At 34.3% G+C, this 24,780-nt stretch overlaps 1 protein-coding gene across 3 annotated transcripts in view; it reads left to right on the top strand.

Moving 5' to 3' along the window:
• Nucleotides 1-24,780, top strand: part of LOC136024977 (protein disabled-like) — an 85,619-nt gene that overhangs the window by 10,842 nt on the left and 49,997 nt on the right. For all 3 annotated transcript variants that reach the window (XM_065700602.1, XM_065700588.1, XM_065700594.1), the window contains exons 3-4: nt 20,234-20,466; nt 21,493-21,636. In XM_065700602.1, coding sequence (XP_065556674.1) covers nt 20,234-20,466; nt 21,493-21,636 — 377 coding nt within the window. The remainder of the gene's footprint in view (nt 1-20,233; nt 20,467-21,492; nt 21,637-24,780) is intronic.

Below are 24,780 nucleotides of genomic sequence, written 5' to 3'. Positions count from 1 at the left end.
TCATCCATCATGTTGACCAAATCATGAACTCTAACTGTTCGTCATCATTTGCTTCAAACAACCATATCACCTTTTCAAATGCTTGCTTTTGAGGCATGTTTGCACTCCAATCTCGATTCTCTTTATGTTTCAAAGGGAGGTTTTCGCCAGATGCAAGGTATCCAGGTAATGCCTGCAGATCCAAATTTGCTGCTAGAATTTGGCCTTGAACTATTTCAGACGAGTGATCATTTTGCTCTTGAAAAACTGCTTCCAGCATCTCTCTGAACTATGTTGTACAAACGTGAAAGCTGTCATCCTTCTTGTGAGTCTTCTCGAAAACTGCTTGAACAGAATAAGCAATTAGTTTTTAAATCGAGTAGTTCTGTCAGGCGGCTTGAACTCCTCCTCCGAGACCCATTTTGTTTGGCTAAGAATCATAAGAGCTGGTTTATCGTCTTTGCATTTATTTAAGGACTTTGGGATGACTTGAGGTATGCCTCGTTTAAAACAACTTTCTAGTCCTTTTCTTGTGCGTCTTTGCTACATTTTGAACCAGGGGCTTCCAACTGATTTTGGGTTGCGGCTTTGATCAGACTAAATTGGTTCTTATTCTTTTTCATTTGGTTCAGAAGAATCAAGTTCAGTATCTGGGTAACTTTTGATAAACACTAGGAGATCATAGAAAAAATATTTTCATTTGTATTTTTGTATTGAAGACTGGGGAGGGGGTTTTAAACCATTTTTATCTTGGATAAAATTTAATAGGGGGGGGGGGTTGAGGAATGCTGCTAATGTTAAATTATAATACAAGTTATTTACGTTTGTTTTTTAACTTGACAGAGTATGGTGACAAATTGTCTTGGTGGTTATCAGATTGTAAGGGACCACGAACATACTGCTGGCCCCCTTTTTGGAATAAGAAAGGTTGTTGAGGGAAGCAGTAAGTACATACTTGAGAAAAAAACCCGATAGTAATGCCACAAAAGAAACATTATTGCTATATATGTTACTAAGAAATTTTAAAAAATACGTCTAGTTTGATAAACTTTTTTTACTGGTCAATTTATTTGGTGTATCGAAACATCTTTTATCAGTAGACTATAATCAATGGACTTCTTGATGCCCACTTGACTGCACCAGCGTATTGTGTCCTCGCCGGTCTAAATTTGTCTCTTGTCTGGTCTGTAGACGATATTCTGAATTGATTCGCAGTTTCCAGCGAACTAGCGATATTTTGACTTCACTACAATTTGAGTATGCAAAATTCAGTCTTGGATTATATGTTGAAAAGTCTGAAGTAGTATTTTTCTACTGGAAGCAAGCGCCATCAGCGGGTATTTCTCTCGGGAACAGTAGGATCATGCCACTGACCACATCACTTATCTTCAGGGCTAGATTTAAAGCTTTGATGCCCTTAGGCCCAAGTGTATTTGCTGCTACATTTTTGCGAAATTTGTGGGGTAATTCCCGAAAAGTCGGGGATAGTTGACGGACTTAACTAAAAGCAACTGATGAGCCAAAATTAATAAAAAAGACCAAAAAGAGATGTTATACCGAACTTTCAGCTCCTATCCTTGGGAGACGTCTAAGAGTTATAAGTGGCTACGGAATTTCTATACTGTTTTAAAATCACTTTTCTGTGAATAGGCAGTGCGGCGACAGAATGCACCTGACCCTTTGATGATAAGAAAAAAAAGAAAAAAAAAGATAAGATAAGAAAAAAATCATTCAATGATAATTTATTGCGTCTTCTGGCATTGTGCGCCCCTAGGCCTGAGTCTAGTGGGCCTATTGGTAAATCTGGGCATGTTTTCCTTTGTGTACTGTTGGATCCTCAATAAGAAATACATGACCACTCATATTAGTTCGTATTGAATACCGTGTTGTGCTATCTTATGCATCTCTCGTCACAGATAAGCTGCTTCAACCACTGTGTGCTTTCGAAACTTTTTAAGTCTGTCCATGTTCCTCATTACTTATACATACCACCATTTTGGAAAATTTTACGAATTCAGATAAGTAAGTTCTACGTTTCTCCCAACGGGCCCACAGTTCTTAGCTTGTCAGGATCAACTTAGCTAACCCTATTATCAAAAAGTTCGTGGTAACAAACTGTAAGGAAGGAGCGACCCAGCTCAATAGAAACCAAAACTCTGAAAAAACAGAATTTTCTGTGTCAATAGATACATCAAAAGAATTGGATTTTTACGTTGATTTCAAATGTATAAGTTTGACCAAGTTTATTTTTATCCATCAAAAGTTGGGAGCCTGAGAATATTCGCCTTATTTTTGAAATAAGGGGGAAACATCCCTTAAATGTCATAGAACATTAGTGAAAATAGCACCATCAGATTCAGCGTATCAGAGAACCCTACTGTAGAAGTTTTTTCCATGGGTGATTGTATCGACCCAGTGGTCGTAGAATATCGAGAAAGTATTGCGAGAGCGCTCATTCAAGCGAAAATTAAAAGTTCTAGTGCCCTGTTTAAGCAACCAAATGAGAGGGCCACTAGGCCCCCTCCCACTCACATTTTTTCCAAAAGTCACCCGGTCAAAATTTCGAGATAGCCATTTTGTTCAGCATAGTCGAAAAATCTAATAACTATGGCTTTGAGGATGACTTAATCCCCCACAGTCCCCAAGGGAAGGGCTGCAAGTTGTGTACTTTGCCCATTGTTTACATATAGTATAGGTTATTGCGAAATATATAGACGTTTTCAGGTTTTTTTTCTGGTGGGGAGGGGGTTACGTGAGAGGATTGAAAGGATTCTTTATATGAGGGAGTTCGCCCCCTCGTCAATAGGCTACCTCGTTCTTTACACTAAAGTTTTTTAGTACTTTCCCAAGAGCTATTTATTCTAATTAAACGGCCTTTATGATTCAGGGGTCATTATTACAAAATTGGAACAACATTCGAACTTTAGCGTAAAGAGCAAGGTATTGACGAGGGGACGAAACCCCTCATATACAGAATAATTTCTGTTTGCTTTAAGTTTTAATGTTGCTCCTTACTTTCAGTTGAAAACTTCTTTTTTTATTTAATCTCTTTAGAAAAGCAACTGTCTGTATATAATGGTCGTCTATCAAAGCCCAACCATTTTAGCCAAGGTCTTCAGTATTAATCGAATAGCTTATTGAATTTCTTCAATTGTGTTTTGCAATTGTTGGTTCTTGTGTTTGCTGTGATTTATCTTTCTTTTTTTCTTTGTTTATGCTCTGTATTCTTTTTGTATGACGGGTTAGCTAATAAATAATATTAATAAATGCTGGTGCAATTAGCTTAAGCAACATACACAAGACTCCAGAAAATACTGTAAGTCCAGATAGGCTTACAGGCGTAAATACTTGCTGAGGCATTGAACAACAGCCAGACATTCATACAAACGCCCCCTTTAAGGGCAGGTAACAAATACTTTGAGAAAACAATCTTCATGATTGGTAAAATTTTCACATTTTATTGATAATAAAAAAAAATTCTTGATTATAATTATTTGTTTTTGTAATTATATTTTAGTTATCCTTCTGGGAGGTTGTCATAACTGAAGATTTAAAGGAAATGGGTGCACTCTAAGAGGGTGTTAAGAGGGAGGCTTTGAATAAGTTGGGATGAAGGAGAAGCGTGCCTAGCTTTATTACTCTCAGGCGGCTTGGTGCTGTGGTGAGTTGTTAGTAGTAGTGGTATAATAGTATAATTATACACTTAATTACAATTATGTATTTTTTTATTGATTATAAAAAAATGATAACAAAAAACTTATTGATAATAAAATAAAAATTAAATAAATATTATTATATTTGTCATTGAAGATGAAATTTTCAATCTATATACAGGGTTCAAGACTCTAAAACTAGACTTTTACCAGTGACGTGTTGCAGTCAAGCACGGAATTCCTCTTCTGAATGGGAACTGCCTGGGTACCGATGTATGTATTGACAGACACTTGTATAGACTGCAAGTCTAATCAGGCATGCGTTTCAACGTTGCTTTTGGAAAACCAAGACATAAATTTTACTTGAAATGTTAGTGCAATAAGGAGATTTGGAAAATTGTCCATAAAGAAAAGTAATTTGTGTATGTTCGTGTCTTGCAATAGGTTTTATTTTGGTGGGACCATGTTTGACTTAACAGGATTTTTATGGGGGGGTTGGGGGTTGGATATGTTGTAATCCCTTCAGTTTTGTTCTATACGCTTGTAGATATAGGCATTATAATTTAATATGTGATGATTTTTTTTCACAATATATATATATATATATATATATATATATATATATATATATATATATATATATATATATATATATATATATATATATATATATATATATATATATATATATATATATATATATATGTGTATATATATATATATATATATATATATATATATATATATATATATATATATATATATATATATATATATATATATGTGTATATATATATATATATATATATATATATATATATATATATATATATATATATATATATATATATATATATATATATATATATATATATATATATATATATATATATTATCACCAAGAGAAGATATTTCAGTTATACTGAATTATGTTCTTAAAAGTCTTAAAATGTGTTGAGTTTCCCTAAATCACAAAGTAAATATTCAATATGTTATTCAGATTGGTATGTGTTTATTTGGATTGCAAGTACAATAAGGTAATTTAGACAATTATTCATGACGAGAAGTAATTTACGTCATTTGATGTTTAGCAATAGTATTTTGATAGGTTCCAACTTGAGGGGAGGGGGGTAGTATTTTTTCTAATCCGATCAGTTTATCTTTAATGCGTCTATGAACCAATGAATCATTCTGTAAGCTACAATGAAAATTCTTGTTGCAACACTTATATTTATATAATATATACACTTATATACTTATATTGTTATTATTATTTATTGTTATTTATATAGTTATTATATATTGTTATATTATATTATTATATATATAATTGTATTATTATGTTATTATATATAATTATATTATTATATATTATATAACTTATATTGTTATTTATATAGTTATACACTTATATATTATATTTATCACTAAGATACAACGTTTAATTTAAGTTGCGGTGAACAATGTTCTCAAAAGTTTTAAATGAGTACAAAGTCACTAAATCACATAGTTCTATTCGAAATATTATTCAGGCTGACAGGTATTGATCGAACTAACGGGTTACCGATAGTTATGTACTTTTCTAACGACACACAAACACATTTACTTGTAAGAATTCTTTGTGGGAATAACCCCTTTTATGGTTTCTAAGCTTATATTTTCTATTGGATAATTAGAAACGGCACTAATATTTGCCTCCTGGCTATTTCCACAGCTTCATATAATTATCTTTCTTCTTTGGGGAGATATAATAACCTTCTAAGCCAATTTCCCAAAATTATTGCGATGCTGTTCATGTTTTGGGCCATAAAACATCTGACGCTTAATGCCAAACAAATATAGATTTTGAGCCGTTAATTAGCGTGATAATTATCAGGACTAGCGGTATATCTTTGCTTGTGACAGAGCCATGAAGCCTTTATTAAAAAGATAATCTTTTGTTTAGTTCTGTATGGATGGATTGTGAATTTCCTTCCCTGTTCTCCTCCCAGGTATACTTATGTATCTTAGAGGTTTTTATTTTTCTGCAATAATTTTTGCCATAAAATTCGGTTTTGAAAAAAGGTAAACAAGAGTCGGAAATGAAGTTAAAGTTGCGTCGGACACAAAAAAAAAATTATACATAATAAAACAAAAACGATATTCAACTTTTTTCTCTACCCTCTTTTTATTATTATTGCAAACTCGTCAACGGTTCTTAATTACGGAAGGAGAGGGGGGAGAGGATACGCTCTCTTTTTTCGCTAGCTATTTTGACGTTTGTTGTTAAAAAATTGTATATTTATTATCCACATATTTGACTACCCGATACTGAAGAAGAAATAGTCTAAAAGAAAGTAAAATTCACCGTTTAGTGGTAGTTCAGAAGGGACATTATTACTAATTTTCTTATTCTTAGTAATAGACCGGAGAGTATTAAATGCAAAGTAGTTCAGTAAAAAAAAGTATCTGATATGAAAGTAGAGTCAAATTAAAACTAAAAAAGAGTAGAAATTATCCAGCATATGAGAGGTCCTGGCCACACCGCAACTCCCCGCTCTTTACAGACGTGACGGCCCAATTACTCAAAGCAGACAGATAGGGGTTATACTATTGGAGTTACCAATCCCTCAAAACGTTATTACGTGCATCTGGGTCTTGAGTAATGCTACAGTTCACCTGTTTGTTATGTAATATTATAGCAAACCTGCATGTTACGTAATAGGTCTGAATCAATGATCTGAATCAATATATTTTTGTTCGTCTAACAAAATAGACTAACAAAGACCAACAGTCTTCGCTAGTCTATAATCGACAGTGAGAGTATCAAGATTAAAATTGGTTTGATTTGAGAAACTAATTGAAACAATTTGAGAACATTGATTTTGAATTTGAGAAAACATGTGGAATCTAGTGACTTTGGAAAAATATTTGATTCTAAGTGATGATTTTCAGGAGTTATCAATTCAAAGGAAAATATTCTCCCAAAGAATGCTTGACGTTGTAAAGAAAAATGGTTCTCCATCTTTGAACTGTTGTATGAAACTCTTACGTCATGGGCCAGATGCTTTTACTCAGTTTATTGACTTACTAATCGAAACGATATTGTGGATTTACTTTTGAATACTACCTAGATTCAAACAACAAATAAATCGAATAAGTTTTGCATCGTCCCACGATTAATCCTCCTCCTAGAAGACATTCATTTTATCGATCCCAAGCCAGTTTTTTTGGAAGTGAGGTAGTCAACATTGAAAAACTTTTTACATGTGTCCATTATGTTTGTATACATTTGGTAGCTGGTCATTCTGTGAGAATTTTATTGTTATTGACTACAATGACGAAAAGTGTAGATTATGCAAACCATTTAAATTGTATAAAGGATATGCAGTGCAAATTAAAGACTGTAATTTCTGTCTTGAAGATATCTGTGGCTCTCACACTAAAGGTTTTCTATGCTCCAATGGTTTCTATGATATATGTAATCAGTAGTAAAATGCTTACCCTGGTATGATTGGAAAAAAAAAACTTTAAACTTGATTTCAGATTAGTTTAAGAGACTGGTATCGTCGTGGTTTTAAATTGTTTTGGGAGGAAGAACCTTTCTACGCTTCAATTGCTGGAGTCTGGTTTTTACGACATCGCTGGGAAGATTCTGGCTTCTGTGATTATAAACCTAGTGATTTTAATTGGCTGTAACAGAAAATGGTTCTTCATGAAATGATTCTCTGGGCTATTGCTTCAAATAAGCAAATTGAAACACTTGAATTTTAAAACATGGAAACAGTATTATTGACTTTACATTCAGATATAATAAACGTGAAGTTACATTATATTGTAGAAGATGTGACTCTGACTTTGCATGTCAAGATGATTTCAAGCTGAATCTTGACGAGCTGCCGTCTTTTATCGTTCTTGAACGTTACCTATACGTGGAAGAAGAAATCTAAAGAATGAAGACTTTTGTACATACAAGTTTGATAAATGCACAAATTCACAAACATTTTTAAAGCACTTTACTTTTAAGGCACTGATTTTTATATTATACATTTACGAAAGGGTATTTTCAACAGGAAAGTCGCTCAATCGAGGATTGTCTACATAAATGCTGAGAAATTTACTGTAAGTATATCCACAACATAGAAAAATAATATGTGATAGTGCATAAAACCACAGCTTTTGGTTGATAAATCTTGTACTCGAATCCGATTTTGAATAATAGTTTTTCCACTTTCCTCAAGAATTTTTTATTTGAGGCGCGTAGAATGCATACGGCAGGCCAAGAGGGTTGAAAAATTCTATAGTCTTCGCTATTTCAGAGGCATAACTGAGGACCAGTCTTTACAGTTGATGGACTACTATTAACAATGAAAATGCTGTTACTAAAGCTATGAATCTACTTAAGAAAATCCGATGGCATGCAATAAGGTTTGTATTTGGACATGTACGGAACCAAGTTGAATACTTATTTCAGGCTTGTAGAATGTATACGGCAGGCCAAGAGGGTTGAAAAATTCTATATTCGTCGATATTTCAGAGGTATAACTGAGGACCCGTCTTTACAGTTGATGGACTACTATTAACAATGAAAATGCTATTACTAGCGCTATGAATCTATTCAAGGAAATCTGATGGTATGCAATAGGATTTGTATTTGGACATGTACGGAACCAATTTGAATACGTTGACAATTTGATTATTTAATTTGGTCCCAAGTCTAATAGAACACTACTGTCGGGGGTAATTTCCCTGTAGGTTTCAAATTGATTTAGCGAGACTATTGCAATACTCTCCACTAACGGTTCGACAAAGGTATACTCTAAACATACAGTGCTTGTTCGGACAATACTCGTATCTTGAATGCCAGAAAAAACCAATACAATGATACCATGAGTTTTTGCAAACATTGGGATCGGTTATACCATTTTCAAATAGTTGTGAATCTCGAAGTTGGGAATTCATATAGGGTCCTATTGGATATATCAAAGGATAAACTGTAGAGTGGAATTCTGTTTACTTTACAAACAAGAGATGAAACTCCAAATATTTCAAATTTGTGTGGGGAATTTGTCTATGATCTGATTGCACTAGCACTTTTTTCTATAAAAGCCAAAGTGAGTTTTGAAGGAATTTCACTATTGATAAATAACGAATCGATGTAGGTACGTGAATTCGCAGCACTATGTCGTTGATTCGTGATTTTTTGCGGAACGAGCAGTTTGATACTATTTCCACTAGTTCTTAATTTTTCAATTGCCAAAGCAACAGAATTGATAACCTCTTGTTTTCATACCTGAAGTATTGCCGAAGTGAGCGAGACTGTTGCATCAGGTACAGTGGCAAGTACTTTTAGCAAAATGAAATCGGACGGAGCATGCTGTAGCTTTATATCAATCTTAACATTTGGAGGCAACCATTGAGGTATACTAAATATTTCATGATTTATTTTCCCAATAAAGTGCGAATCACTGGTTGTCGCCTCTCGAAGTATATTAGAAGAGCCAGTATCTGTTTTACATTCGTATCCTATGGTAAAGCTTTCAATTTCTTGTAGGATTTTGGAGTCATCAGCCATGGATTCTATGTAGCTTGCAGTTCTATAGATCGTTGCTTCTGCTCTCCAACGTTCTATTTATGCAGACACTGATTTGTCTTAACAGATTGTCTAGTACACAATTGGATAGGATAATCCTCCGGCTGTACTTGGTTTTCATTGTTAGATTTTTCGACAATCACTTGCAAATCTACAAATGTGGAAGTCAAAGTTATGAAACAGTCTTCACTTGAATAAATTTGAAAATGTACTTTTTCAGAGAGCGCCTGTTGCAGATAAATTGTTCATAGTAACCATGTTTTACACTCACATCAACATTTTCTACATTGAACAGATTCAATGATGAGGTTTTTCGAGCTAACAATTTTTACTCTTGGATTTCTTTTTCTTCTTTGTCAAGAGTGATGTTTTTCGCTTCTGACCTGAGTAGAGACTGATGAGGGATGAAGAGTTTCTTGCCTTTTGTAAACCTTTTCAACCTTGACTTGATTTGAATCGCTGGCCGAGGGATCGCGTGCTAGACTTGAGTTTTTCTGAAAAATTGCTTTAAAATTCTTCTCAGAGTCCCAATGCTGTAGTGTAAACGACGCAAAATCCATGACAAGCGGAGCAATATATTTTTTAGCCAGGGGTAATGCAGAGCGAAAAAAATTTGTAAACCATTTGCATAGGCCGTAGCCTGACATGAGGAATGATCTTTACAATAAATATATATATATATATATATATATATATATATATATATATATATATATATATATATATATATATATATATATATATATATCTACAATCAATATATATATATATATGTGGACATGAATATCAAACAGAAATCATTAGGCATTGTGAATATCTTCAGCGCCAATTCAAGAATCAAAGTCAGAGTTGTATCCTAGCCAACGAAGAAGCAACTGTCTTACCCTTGCAATTTTCACTCTTTAACATCTTTTCAATCTGATACATTCCCCTGTTTTCAACTGTAATTCATACCCATAAAAACCACCAAGAATCTCTTCATCTTCCGTATCAAGTAGACGATTTGCTACAATTTTATTGTCTAAGACTTTTTTTATTTTAAAAAAATTATTGGACCACATGTAATTCCCTTTTTCAAAAATTTAACTTGTTCGATTGGTCGGAACTGTATCACCAACATTAAATTTATTATTATTCACTTGCTTTTCATTGGAAAATTGCTCAAGAAAAATGTCAAGTATATTTTCACCGTGATGAACTTCAAGAGGAATAAGATTGGACTGGGATAGAAGAGGGGGTTGATTATAAACCAAAATATTTTTTTCTAAATCTTGAATAAAAGCAGCAGTATTTTTTCAATGTTTAATTTCTCGAGATTAAAAGTCGTATCCTTTTTATCATACGTTTAGACAGAGCGTTGTATTTTATTTTAATAAAAAAATTTTTTACATGTGGGTTATGAAATTGCGTTCCTCCATCTGTTTGAATTTTTCTATAAGAATCTTGTTCAAAGATTAATTTCTGTGCTTTAGTAACTTCATCACCTCCCTTTGTACACAATGGATCGGCAAATGCACAGCGACTCAAAACACTGATTGCAATTACATTACACTTGTATTGGACATTAAGACGCCTTTGAATCTTGACTAGAGTCAAACAATCTGCTTGTAATATATGCAATAGGAAAAGGCTTCAGTTTTTCTATAATGACTACCGCGAACTCGATGGAGAGTATAGTTGGGTTCACTCTGTAAGTACTCTGTCGCTAGCTTCTTTTTAATTCTAGTGACTCTAGCAAGTATGGTGGGGAAACTAAAACTTTCCACTTCACCAATATTCTCATAAATTCGTTTCAAAACTTGAGCCATTTTAGACTTAAACTTGGTGTGGTGATCGCTACCCTTTTTCATACTAATTAGTGATTCTCTAATATTAAGACGCCTTCTGATATTAAGACGCTGTTAATACCCTGTAAATCATTATCACCGGTTGACGTGCTAGTATTTTCCGAAAACGATTTAAAACATCTTTTGATATTTGACCATATTCCCTTAACATGTTTAGAAAATGTTTATTCTCAATAAGACTTTTTGGGAAGTTTGATGACTTTAAAATTTATCTAAATGACTATCAAATGATTCAAGTCTTCTACCATTTGAAATTAAATCTGATACTAAATTAGTTAAATTTTAAGTCTTGCCATGAATTATAACTTCATTCTTTTTGTCATCAACATGTTGATTTTCTACGAGATACGTCAAGAGTTTTACATTGCTGATCAATAACCAGTACTTTGAGCTGTCTTTCACGGTAGGGTTTATGCCTATCGACACGTCGAAGTGCATTTTGAAGCACAATTAATTTTTATCGTCGGCAATCGTGTCATTGTTAACAATTTTACCACCATTATCTTCAAAGTGCCCTTTTAATGAAAGGGTGAGTTCAATTGAAGTCAATTTTTAGGGTTTAGCCATTTTCTCTAGAGAATACTGTTTACAACTCTCGCAATTATTGGCAGTAGTAGTAAAAAGAAGCTACCGTCCTCTTGAAGAAGTCGTTTTCTTTTAAAATCTTCCCTTATTTTTGCAAGCTAGGGCACGTACAAGTGAGGGATGTTGCTTTGTCCGTTGCTTAACCACTTTTGGAAGTTGAAAATTTCCTTCAGTTAAATTTAAACAAAGCTTAGACAGGAGATTAATGATTTTATTATCAATGCCGTGTTTGAGTATTGCCTTCTGATGTCGCGGTTTTGAATTATCTAGTACGGAAAACAAATGTCTTTGGTCCTGTAGTTTTTTCAGTGCCATGATGACAACTAATAACCTTTTTTAATGTTAAATGGTAGATGTAAAGTTATTTCACTGTCAAAAATATCAGTGACCACGTAACTCTTTGGGTGTGTTTTGATGAGATCCTATAGAATGTAACCATAGGGTTTAATTGCTAAAAAATAAATTCAAAGCAAGTGTTCTGATACATTTGCTCTGAAGATGGAGATTGTGGAGAAGAACGGTTACGGAAATTTTTGTTAAATAATATCAAACTAGTCAAGCCCCCATATGAAGTTATTTTGTGGTGAAATAGTCTTAATTTTTTCATAGGACTTGCCACAGAGTAGCAATAATAGATGTTTTTCAGATCTCAAAATATTTTATCAAGATTTTGAATCATTTTAATTAAAAGCGTTGTTTTGCCAGAAAGTGATGGCCCCCAAAGGAATGGTCTGAATGGGGTTTTAAATTGATGCATGTTACTCTTCTTGCTGTCAAAATACAACTAACCTAGCCTAAACTCAATCTGTTAAATAAATACCTGTGTTCAAAAAGAAAAAAAATCAAATACATGTTCTTCTTTAATATAAATAAAATGCACTACAAGTTTCTAAAACATATTTACGTAAGCACTGAAATTATTTGCATAGGCAAAAAAAATAGGCGCTTGGAGATCAGAAAACACTTAGTCATAGCACACAGCCATAGCGCGGTGGCGGCTGGAAGGGGTGGTGGCCGCTGCGGGATGCATTTAAATTCATAGTATATTAGACAGTTTTTATTTAAATATATTGAAAATAAATACACTGGTATATTAAAAAACAAGAACAACAGCCACGATTCTGCCTTGCGTAAAAAAAAACACGATAAAAAACAACAGGAATACTGCTGAGTTAGATTGAGAAAAAAACTGTTGGGATGGTGATTGAAGAACAAACTACTTGGATGGAGACTGCTGGGATAGAAAAAAGGACCTCACATCCTGCCAACTATTGAATTTTCTCCAGATCGAGACGTTTTTTAAACTCTACACATACATCTCGATCTAAAGTGAGGCAATGGCCGTGCGGTTTTACATTCACACCGTCTGCGCACTCTTAGACTTTGTTTGATATGGTTGTCATGGCATTTTTTAGACTTATACTGTATAATTTTTAAATTTTAAAGAGCCATTATGTAGTGTGTAGGTACTTCCTTGCAGACTTGTTTGATCTCCTCATTCTGCGTTTGCTCACAGTTGACCTTCGGACCTGCAAGCACACCGTGGGAAATCAGGTCGCTCTTCGTCTCAGATTTTAAATATAATAACTTTTTTGGGACCAGGCGCTTCACTAGCTTCTGGTAAATGGACTCGTCCATTTAAATGGACTCGTCACATGGGTTTCTTGGAAATTTTTAGAAATACACTGCCAGCGGCAATATTTTTATTGAAAATTCACATTTTTCTCTATGTAAAAACTTTTTTTCTTGGAGTCTATGATCGTGAACAATCTGAAATCCGGATCGGCAATGATTCGGGCGCATTCTTTTGGTTCGGTTATAACGTCACAACGACTTCTATGGTGCACTTTCGCACATCTTACCGAAGGCTGAATTTAAAATGTTTTCCTATATTGCTTCTGATTGAGCTGGCGGGCTCTGTGAATCTTTGACCCAGAAACGGTTGGCCAGCATCCACCGCCAAAGAACGTGGTGTACGACAATGCTCTGTTTTGCATGAAGGTTGGTAATAAGCTTTTGTTTTCAAGGTGTCCAGTGCATGCCCCTTTACTCTACCAAAGAAATATTATAGTGAATCCCTAGGCAACGGTATATTTATATACGGGAAGTAAAATCCTTTGCCGAGTCATGAGGTTCCAGTGGTATTTCACCACCAATTACGAAAAACCATTCTTGTAATCCATTCTCCTCAACAGTGGCAATGTCGGGGAAACTTAGATCAAAAGGAGTGACCAGCCATTTGTGTTTCTTACAGGTAAAGAGTAGCGAGACATTGCCGACGAATAAATGGAGTTCAATTCTGGAAAACCGCATTCGACTTTTCAGTGGTCCTTTATCCAGTCTTATCGGTTTCCAGGATACGGTTCCTGTGAAAAACATACCCTCCCCTCATTGATCTCTACAAATAAGTGCTGATCTACGTCGGTGATCAACCCTAATTTTTCTTTACTGATTTTAAGAATTAAATTCATCACAAGATGAGGAGTTCAAAAATAATAACCTAAATCCAACCCAAGTTCTTCGTAAATTTTATCCTTGCTTTTACAGACAATATCCAACAACGTCAATACATCACTTGCCAGGTACATTTTACAATAATCTTCCTTTATTTTTACACCCTCCTTTTGTCCTAACTTTTTTTGTAGCAAATCCATAGTCGGCAGTGGTGCATTGAAGTTAGTGAAGTGGATCATAATACTCTTGGATGGCCAGCAATTTTTATTCACCTAGTCTCGTGGTGGAGTCGTAGTACCCATATAGGTATATGCCCTTACTCGTTAATAAATCATACATTTATCATCTGGAAAGTGCTGTTTAAGGAGGGGGAAACATTAAAATTGTCGCTTTTTTGTACTTGAATAAGGATTTACCGAAAAATTATAAAAATACGCTTAGATGGCCGCCAATTTTTAATTATAAAATTAAAAAAACGATTTTTTTTCTCGGCAAAAAATTATAAAAATAAAAATAACGGATTTTGTTCAAGTATTTGTTATCATTGTCAAATGTTATCCATTTGAATTCCAAGAGCAGCAACCTCGTAGGTGATCTGGGTGTGATGTTAAGTGTAAAAGACCCATCTACCTATGCGCCATCTACAACTTCACCTTTCTGCAAAGGTGCCAGCGCTGTTAATATGAATTTCAAATCATAGTTGGAATTGTACAGGTAAACGGGTAGAAAGTATTACTACATAACATTTAACAAAACTTATATGCCAGTCCACTAAAGCTACTCCCCTTGACAAAATAGGAATATATCCCCCTTTTTGTCTTTAAGTTTTCCCTCTTTATGTTCTGTATTGTGCTGTAAACTGTAACAACAATTTTTAAATGTTCATTAGCCCTCTCAAAAATGTCTATCCCTTTAAGTCTTACAGGATATTGCCCCTTTGAATAGTTAATATCTTCTTTAGGAAACTCTGCCCTCTCTCCATTCCCGTTCACTGCTAAATCATCCAAATGTGTCTTAGTGGCATCATTGAGAATGGGTTATGTCCTGCCATGAGGATTGCTTACTTGAAGACTCTAGGCCCGTATCGAAACGAAAGCATTCTGTGCCTCTACACTCCTTAAAATTTGCATTATATCTTACACCCCTCCCCCTCCCGCCTCTCAAAGCAAATCCCTTTTGAAATTTCAAAACATTAACATCTGAGCTTTCTATAAATAATACTATTGATCCACTCCCCATCTCATTATAATTTTTCACCTTATTAAAAATATTTCCCATATTCTCTGAAAAACCACCCTCAAAACTATGCGAGTCCGGATGAAGCGTCTTCCTTTCGGTTTTAGGTAATGCAAGTAAAAGTCTCCAGACTTTTCATTTAAAAGAATAGTTCTTGAGCAACGGATGATTTTATGCTGTCCCTACCCCCCCCCCAATTTTTTTTAAAAGAAGAGCTCTAATCTTGCCCACATAGGAGTGGACTATTTCAACTGGATCCCTATTGATTTAACCACTTGAAAGGGTGTTGAAGGAGTCTCCAAACTCAGCCCTAAAAACATTAACAATATTTATGGAGGTGTCGACCAAGAAAAGAACAGGCAATAGTGGGTTGAACCAGCACCACTTTGTCTTGCTTCCTCCTCATCACTGTCACTATGAGGGGTGGGCACTGTGTCTTCCATTACCTTCTCGACCTCGTTAGGTGGCACTTGCTCTAAAATACTGTCAAAAAATTTCGCATCGAGGCCTATGTCCCTCATTAAAAAGTCTAAATCAAAATTGGGGGAGGTTATATTATTTGGTTTCACCCCCGAACTTATACCTCCTCCTATTCATTTTCTTGGGGGCCCGTGAAAAGACTCGTGGAATTGCATTGGTGGTGACAGGATAATTGTCTCTTTGTTGTCTATGTAGGACCCTTGACTCAGTGGTAATATGGGTAGATGAACCTAAATAAATAATAGCAAGTTAGTGCCCCTTTTAAACAATTTTGCTTTATATTAAGCTTATAAAATATATTATTAGGCTAGAAATTTCTTGTGGGGCAAAGGGACCGGTTTGACCTAGAAACCCCATACTACTACTTAAAGGTTTAAGAGCCTGAAATTATCCCGTAACTGTAGATAGAGTACCCTCCTTTACCCTTCGGTTATTACAAGGTTCTCCCTTGGAAAGAAGACTTAAAAAAACTTATGGAGGTGTTGGTTGTAATAGTGTCCACTTTCGTTGGTTCTTCGCCATAAAAATCGGCCAGTTGGTTAATTCGTTTTTGGTCAGCTCTGCTGTCATTTCAAGGGGTTCCTGGAGAAAGAATAAACATTTATTTTCCCTTGAAACATTTATGATAATATTCTGAAAGGAAATATATTATTACCCCCCCCCCCCCCCCGAAAAAAAAGAATATACAACGGACTGAAATAGAATGTATTATTAATATGAGGACCAGGGCCCTCAATGGATTCATCATACGAAAAATCTTAAAATTTTACCTTTAAAACATGATGAAAAGTCTATTTCTTTAGGGGCTTGGGATGAGTCAAAGTCTCTCAAAATTATTGGACAGGGTTCTTGCTATTTTCCCTTTATTAAGCCTAAAAGAATATGTTACTTCAGCAAGTGTGAGAAACCTATTTTTTAGGATTGGGCAATACCCTCCTCCCCCTCTAACAGGCATCGAACATGCTCTCCCAACAGTTCCTAGTTTTTTCGCCTTTGTTAACCACTTAAAGAATGGATTCATCGTGCTAAAAAAAAAAAATTAAGTTTTTTACCGGTAATAAATAAGCTTTACAAATAATCACAAAGAATATCAAATCATTTTACTAACGATATGATTGGTAACTTCATCTTGCATGCGGGACGCATTTTCCCCGTGCTTATGGAGGTCTCGAAGGCGTGGTAACTTCACCACCATGGGACTGTGGAAACACAAAAAGCTCGGCAACTCCATTTTTGCCATGGGGCGAGGACGCACAGAAGTGGCCTTATTGTCGCCTCTTAGGGCAGAGGTGGCTGCATTATTCCCGCTTCGTATGCTGGGAGCAAGTCTTGAAAGGCTGCATCATTGTCACATAGTCTGTCTTCTTTGCCATATGAGGCTCGTACTCAGTATTTTCCTTAAATAGAAATTAAATTAGCTTTTTTTCAAATAACTTGGGTATTAAAATCTCAGGCTCTGTTTTAGTTTTCCTAATAATTGCATTAAAAAATGTTTCTGGATCTGTTTCCAACATGTATTGTGCAGCCTACCCAAATTCAACTCATACTCATTGCCTCATCCCTTCTATATTACGGTTAGAGAACCCTCCCTCTGCCACATTTAAGTTTAGAAGCATTCTTTGAGTGTTTCTGAGCTGTGAGGGTAAATAAAAAAAATTATGAAAGAAAAAATAAGTTTTTCAAAGAAATGTATAGAACCCAAATTCAAACAAAAATACTATCAAATACTCTACCTAAGCAAAGGCGAGTCATGTCATTAGTAACTGAATACTACAAAAATGGAATATTTGACAGAAAACTTTTTTCAGAATGAGTATCACAGACCGTATTTTTTAATTCCTTATTAAATTTATGTTTTTATTCTTTCTGTAATAGCCACATATAACCTAAATATTACTTCAAAAATGACTGCATAGCCCCTATTTTGTTTTTTCTTGGGGGGAGTTATTACAATAATTAATGATTATACTCGAAATGACCCTTGTTTATCTATTTTTATTTACTGTGAGGAAAATCTTCCACAACCCTTCATTTAATACGTAAATATAAGCCACTTTGAATATGTCAATTTTCCAAATAATGGCAGATGTAAAAACCTATATCAGTCAATACAGGAGGAATTCTGTCGCTTGATTAAAAGGTGGACTATTATAGCAAACCCATATAACTTCGAAGACCACACTGCATTTCCATGACGAAAATATAACAATTCAAAATAGGGGTGAAATTGACAGTGAAACACGTACAAAACTTTTTAACTGGATATTTCGAACACATATACAGTGTCCATCATCAGCAGTAAAACTAAAAGACATTAATAAAACAAACAAAATTTATACCCAATAAACTATTCACATATATTTTGTTGCTCTTATTTTTTTCAGTGCAACAGAGGAAGCAAATCTCATTGACCTTTTCCGGCTCATTAGATTTATCTGATATATCGGGTGGACAGAGGTCAAAGCTCTTAGGTGAAATGAGATTTGCTTTATTTGACCTCAGTAAATTATCATAAATTGAATTCAATCCAAATTTGCCTGTATCTCTGTTTATGGAATTATTCTTGAATATTTTTTTTTTAATTTCATTTGTTTTCCTGAAAATTTGCTTTAAACCTTGGTCCGTAGAAAATCTGTTTAATTTTTGCTAATTTACTGAGGTCAAATAAAGTAAATCTCATTTACTTTATTTGATTACTTACAGTTTGCTGTACAGAGGTTTACTTACAGTTCGTTACCAGGAACTGTTTGATACCCATGGGTTCCCTAAATGAAAGGCTCTTAGCTAAAGAAGATACAGATTGGTCTAAATCTCCGAAATATGACCAAAACGTACGAAATATGACCGTATGACAAAACGTAGGAGTTTAAATATTTGTATGATAAATCGCTTTATTTGTTGCATTTTATGGACTTTTAGCCTCCTGATAAATATTTAATGTTATGTTATATATTTTATTAGTTAATACTGTAATTAATGTTATAGTACCGGGAGCCCGGGTTATGTCAAATCAGTAATTTCAATTAAACTAAGAAAAACTGCCGCGAGTTCAATTCCTTCTTCCTATTAATGCTTCACTAAGTCAAACATTATATAGGATTTATATCCTTCTGAAATTCGTATTGATTCTCACTGTTGTCATCTAACCGCAAGTTTCGTTTATGACTCGATGTCTTCATCGGTGTGGCTTGTCTTCTAACTTCACATTTTGTTGTTCACTTTCATTCATCGTTATCTCAAATATTTTTTCCACATCTTTTGCTGTTTGGATTCATTCATCATCTTATATTTCAGAATATTAACGAGTTAAGTACCGGGGAAGGATTTGTAGCTAGGTAAATATTCGACGTGGAAAGTGGTAGGACATCTCTAGATGTATGAAATAAGACAAAGAACGGTTGACAATTGGGATTTGGGAATGAATATATCTATTAGTCCTGTGCGTCTGAGAAGATTTATCAGGGTAAATAAAACTACTTTGGAGACGGAATGCTCTATCTCTGCCTCCAAACCTTCTAGAGGCTGTTACGTTATTTGTGTAAGATATAATAGACTAAGTTGTATGTAAATTTATTTCTACTGGTTAGACACGCATTTATTTAATGGTTGCTATTATATTTTTATTGCCAAGGCTCTGTTGGCTGTTCTTGCTTTTTTTTTAATCTGTGAAAAGGAAAAACTGGTCAATCGTATGTATAGCACAACTCACCAATCAAACTAGTTGTTTCGACGATATCAATCGCTTCATTTTGAGTTATAATCCTAAAATGGAAAGGTGAAAAAAAAGTCAGATGAGAGACAATACTTAAAAATATCGAGCCTATACAGGGCAAGGCTGCTAATAGTTGGTAGAGGGTGTGAGCCAGATCAAACCTTGTCATTTTTGGAAAAGTTTAGGGTTTTACTTGTGAGGGGGGTTCAACTTTTTCTTTCTTGTTTGCAGGGCAAAAAAGCCTCTTGATTTGTTGTTTGAAATGATTTGAAAGAAAGTTATCTTTTTTACAGAATAACTTGTTTTGTTTGGGACAGAGGTTTCCCCTCCCCCATGATGAAAAATTAATTAAATTTGTAATTTCTGAGAATACTGAAAATTATATCTAGGTTTTTAAAAACAACACTTTATTTAATAGACAATGGTAGAATAGGTCATGCGAAATTGACGAATAAGTGTATCCGTTGTAATGGAAATCATTTTGAGGATTTAATTATGTCAGTTAGATGTGTATTATTCTACTGTGTTGTTTCTTGCCTTGGCACTGTCCATTGTCTTTTTTTTGTTTTTTTTTTTTTGCAATAAACATAATAAATTATGCCTTGATAACAGAAGGAAGAGATGGCTCGTCAATATACGAGTCAAACTGAAACTTTTTTTCTGTTCATTCTTGTCTGTTATTAGCACATTAGGAAATTTTTTTTTTCGTTCTTAGGACAAGAAAAGCCTCTGGATTTGAGCAATCCACACCGTTTTGAAGGAGAAGGTGTTGTCTACAGAGCCAAACTTATTGGTGTGTTAGAAGTGAGTGGTCCTAGAGGTGACCCCATTTGTCAAGAAGCGCTGTCTGAGTTAAAGGTTGCAGTAAGGGCGGCTGGTGAACATAAGCAACGAATATTCATATGTATTGGCTTGGATGGGATCCGACTTAGAGACGAAAGAAGTGGGGTAAGTTTTGAAAGTTTAGGAGAAGTAATTTGTGCAAGAAATGGGGTATTTAAAAATTTTACCTGAAGATATTTGGAAGTTTTTTATACCCTAGCCTATTTTGCATAAATTACCTAACAGGTTATAGCCTAACCTATTTTGCGTAAAGATTTGGGGTTTAAGGCTTATGTTCCCTCTGATTTTGTAACAAGGCTGAAGCTGCAACTAGCACAAAAGGGATAGTGAATCTAACCATTGGTTATAGTGGTCTCAAAGCTATCCAATCACTGAGCCAGAATTATGATATTGCTTCAATCTTTTCTTAGAGAAGGATCAAAACTCGCAAAAATAATAAGAAAATTCATCTTTTTCACTGATTTTCACCCAATTTTCACCGTTTTAGATCTCAGGATACTGTCTAACCATGTGAGAAATCTAACCATTGGTTATGGTGGCCAGAATTATGATAGTTTTCTTAGAGAAGGATCAAAACTCACTATAATAATAAGAAAATTCTTATTTTTGACTTTTTCTGATTTTCACCTTTTGACTGATTTTCACCCAATTTTCACCGTTTTAGATCTAAGGATACTGTCCAAGTTTCAAAAATGTATTACAAAATTTTGTGTAGCTGTTTTGGCGTCTGGCAGCTTGGTGCCGCTTGCGCTTAGTGCAGCTTGGTGCCAGAGTGAGTAATAGTTGATGTAGTCGGAAGATGATTTTATATTTCTCAAAAGTTGACTTTGAAAGTCTTTCTCCCCCTAAAGGTCTGGGCCATGCGAACCCACTGATCTTGCATGAAACTAGATCGTGTCCCGTTTGGGGGGGGGGGAGGGGTCTATCTTAATCAGTAGTGTAATGACGATAATGTTAGAATATATGTAGATTTGTGGAAAATAAGGTTTTTTATTTAAAGTTTCCCCCCTCCTCCCCTGGAGACAATTAAAATGAAATATTTGTCTTTGTTTATTGTTGATGTTGTAAAACTGTCTAAAATTAGGAGTACAACATGACCACTTGAAGCGCACAATTAATGGTTTTTTCTAGGATTGTCTTTATCATCATCCGGTCCATAAGATTTCATTTATCGCACAGGACATGACAGACACACGTGCTTTTGGATACATATTTGGATCGCCGGATCAGGGTCACCGTTTTTTTGGAGTAAAAACGGAACGCACAGCATCGGCTGTAAGCAAGATTTATTTATCTTTTTGTTTATTATATTTGTCTATTATTATTTTATATTAGGTTCTATTATTATATTAGTTTATTATCTCCATTTTTGGTTGTAGTCCCATCTTTTCGTCGGATCGAACTCACTTATGTCCATACCTTAAAACTGCGATTTCCTTTTTTATTGAGTTTTTAAGGAAGCGTCACATTTTCGTCTTTGTTGCCACGTTCAACAATGAAAATAAGCTGAACTAAGTTGTCAAACTTAACAACGCTTTTTGGCAGTAAAAATTTAGAAAATTACAATTTGTTGCTTCTCATAAGCAACTGCATCTTCGATTAAACTACCCTCTTCAGCTGTTTGATACAATATGTTTTAGCTTATTTTTCTTCCATTTTGGACTCATATATCTTTCTTTTTTTTTAAGTTTGGTGCCTGCAACTACTAGAACCTGCTTAATTAAAGGTCGAGGCCTTTTTGTATAAATACTAAATTTTTGATTTTTTAAATTTTTTTATGATGTATGTGAATGTGCAACTTTCCTCTGAAGCAATTCTTTACACTTACTCTTATTTATTCACTTCTTACGTTTTCACTTTCATTGCCCTTAGTATTTTAAGCAGGAAATGAGGTAGCCAGATTATGATAACGAGAAATGGGGGACGGGAGGCAGACAAGAAATCTTAGTTTTGACCAGCTGGTATATATAAATATATATTTGTGTGTGTGTGTTTGAACTTAAATACATTACAGCTCGATAATTTGGGAAGACGCACATGAAACAGGGCTGTGTTTGCCTATTTTAGACGTTTCATTTCATTACATCATAATTTGTTTCGAAAATATTATAAAAACAAATTGTTTTCTTAGCATTTAGCGGTTATAAAGAATATGCCCTAAACAAATAGAAAAAACTTGCTTTCTAGAATGTTTTGTATTTCCATGTACATGTTTAAAATTGACTACTCAATGGCGGGCTGAGCAAACTCACTATATCAAAATATATAAACGTAATATTCACAGTTATTACGCATCTTTCCAAGAAACATCACTGATTTCTTCGTTTTCTTTTTTTTCTGGGGGTGGTGGTGGGGCTTTATAAATACTTGCCATCATGGATTCGGCTACGCATAGGTATTATCATTATAAAAATTACTATTTGAAGCTGCAATGAGCCGAATCCGCTATTTTCCTCAATCGATAATTTTCCTTCAATCTCTGTTTTTTGTGAACAGCCATTCAAAAACAGGTTCACCTGTGTTTCTGAATTTGCCATAATAATCTGAAGTTTGTCTGAATTTGCCATAATAATCTGAAGTGTTTCTGAATTTGCCATAATAATCTGAAGTGTTTCTGAATTTGCCATAATAATCTGAAGTTTTTCTGAATTTGCCATAATAATCTGAAGTGTTTCTGAATTTGCCATAATAATCTGAAGTGTTTCTGAATTTGCCATAATAATCTGAAGTGTTTCTGAATTTGCCATAATAATCTGAAGTGTTTCTGAATTTGCCATAATAATCTGAAGTTTTTCTGAATTTGCCATAATAATCTGAAGTGTTTCTGAATTTGCCATAATAATCTGAAGTGTTTCTAAAGTTGCCATAATAATCTGAAGTGTTTCTGAATTTGCCATAATAATCTGAAGTGTTTCTGAATTTGCCATAATAATCTGAAGTGTTTCTAAAGTTGCCATAATAATCTGAAGTGTTTCTGAATTTGCTATAATAATCTGAAGTGTTTCTAAATTTGCCATAGTAATCTGAAGTGTTTCTGAATTTGTCGCAGCAAATAATTTAATTATTTTTCGTATTAAAATGATTTTAAATAAATTAAATTAAAAAATTACTCTTTTTAACTAAAATCGCTAATATTAACAGCTGCGATCTCTTGAACTTTGCATTTCAGGCTTGCATGGGGAATAGGTCGAGTATTAATCAAACACCATTTTTGATCGAAAGGACTAATTCGACAGTGATGAAAAAGTATTAACAAAATAAAATGTATCAAATTTGGTATCAATAAAATGTATCAAATTTGGTATCAATAAAATATACCAAATTTGGTATCAATAAAATGCATCAGATTTGATACGCTAAACTGCTTCACTAATATACTGATTGCATGAACACCAGGTTTCTTAGCATGCCCTTATTTTGATAAAAAATTGCCATAAAAACCTGGATTGTGTACGCTTTTTCTAATTCTTCTGGCTATAATTTTACGAAACTCAAAAAAGACGGCTCTAATTCAAAGCAAAACAAGAGATAAATGACCTCACCCTTTGACCTCCTTCCCTTTTATTGGAAAAGAAAATCCAGGAAGGAGGAAAAAAGAAAAGAGTGGAGAAAAATTAAATATACAATCTTTCAAGGTAAATGACCTGTTTCCAAAAAGTAGATTCTGTTTCCAATGTTTTTGGAAGGGGAAATTAACTATTTTGCTTAGTATCCTCCCACGAACTAGCTTTATTAAGATGGAAATTGCTAACATGCAAAAGACATTGATTGGATATCATTCAAGGGATTCAATTTGGGGCTCAAAATGATAGGGCGTATCTCAATGTTTTCGAAATTTCACAGGAGATACAAGAAAATATTTTGAGGTGTTCACCACCTCAAAAGGCAACTATTCAATATTGCTTTTCCAAAGAAGGGAAAGGCAATATGGAATAGCTTATGACCAAAAAATCTGATTTTATGACAGTTGATAGGCTATGACGTTAGGTTCGGTGTTTTGTTAGTTAAATGTATTGAAACTTGCATATTACAGATATGGTCGGTTTTCTCTGTTGTCGATGAAGTTAGCACACGTCCTAAAACGTAATTCTTGTTGATGAAGCACCCAATAGAGGAATGTTTCTCTGTTTGTAAGTTATTAAAAAAAAAATTCGATTCGCCCTCGGTCGTGGTAATTCAAAAAGCATTATGTTAAAACTTTGTTTAAGGTAGATTTGCCTTTCAGGCTAAGCGGATTTTATTGAATACTTCAGTTTATACTTTAGTATTTTTATTCCCCCTCCTCCTCGCGGAGGAGGGGGACCAGGAGACCCATGTCATCCTAAAAATCCTTTTTTTTATGATTGGTCGTATGGTTTTTAGTATCTTTGACGCATGAGAAAGTACGCAGGATAAAAATGAAAACTGACGCTGGTACGG

The sequence above is a fragment of the Artemia franciscana genome, chromosome 1, assembly GCF_032884065.1.
Source record: "Artemia franciscana chromosome 1, ASM3288406v1, whole genome shotgun sequence".
NCBI classification, from domain to species: domain Eukaryota; kingdom Metazoa; phylum Arthropoda; class Branchiopoda; order Anostraca; family Artemiidae; genus Artemia; species Artemia franciscana.
Note: the sequence above shows the minus strand (reverse complement) of the source record. Positions and strands in the feature narration are given on the sequence as shown.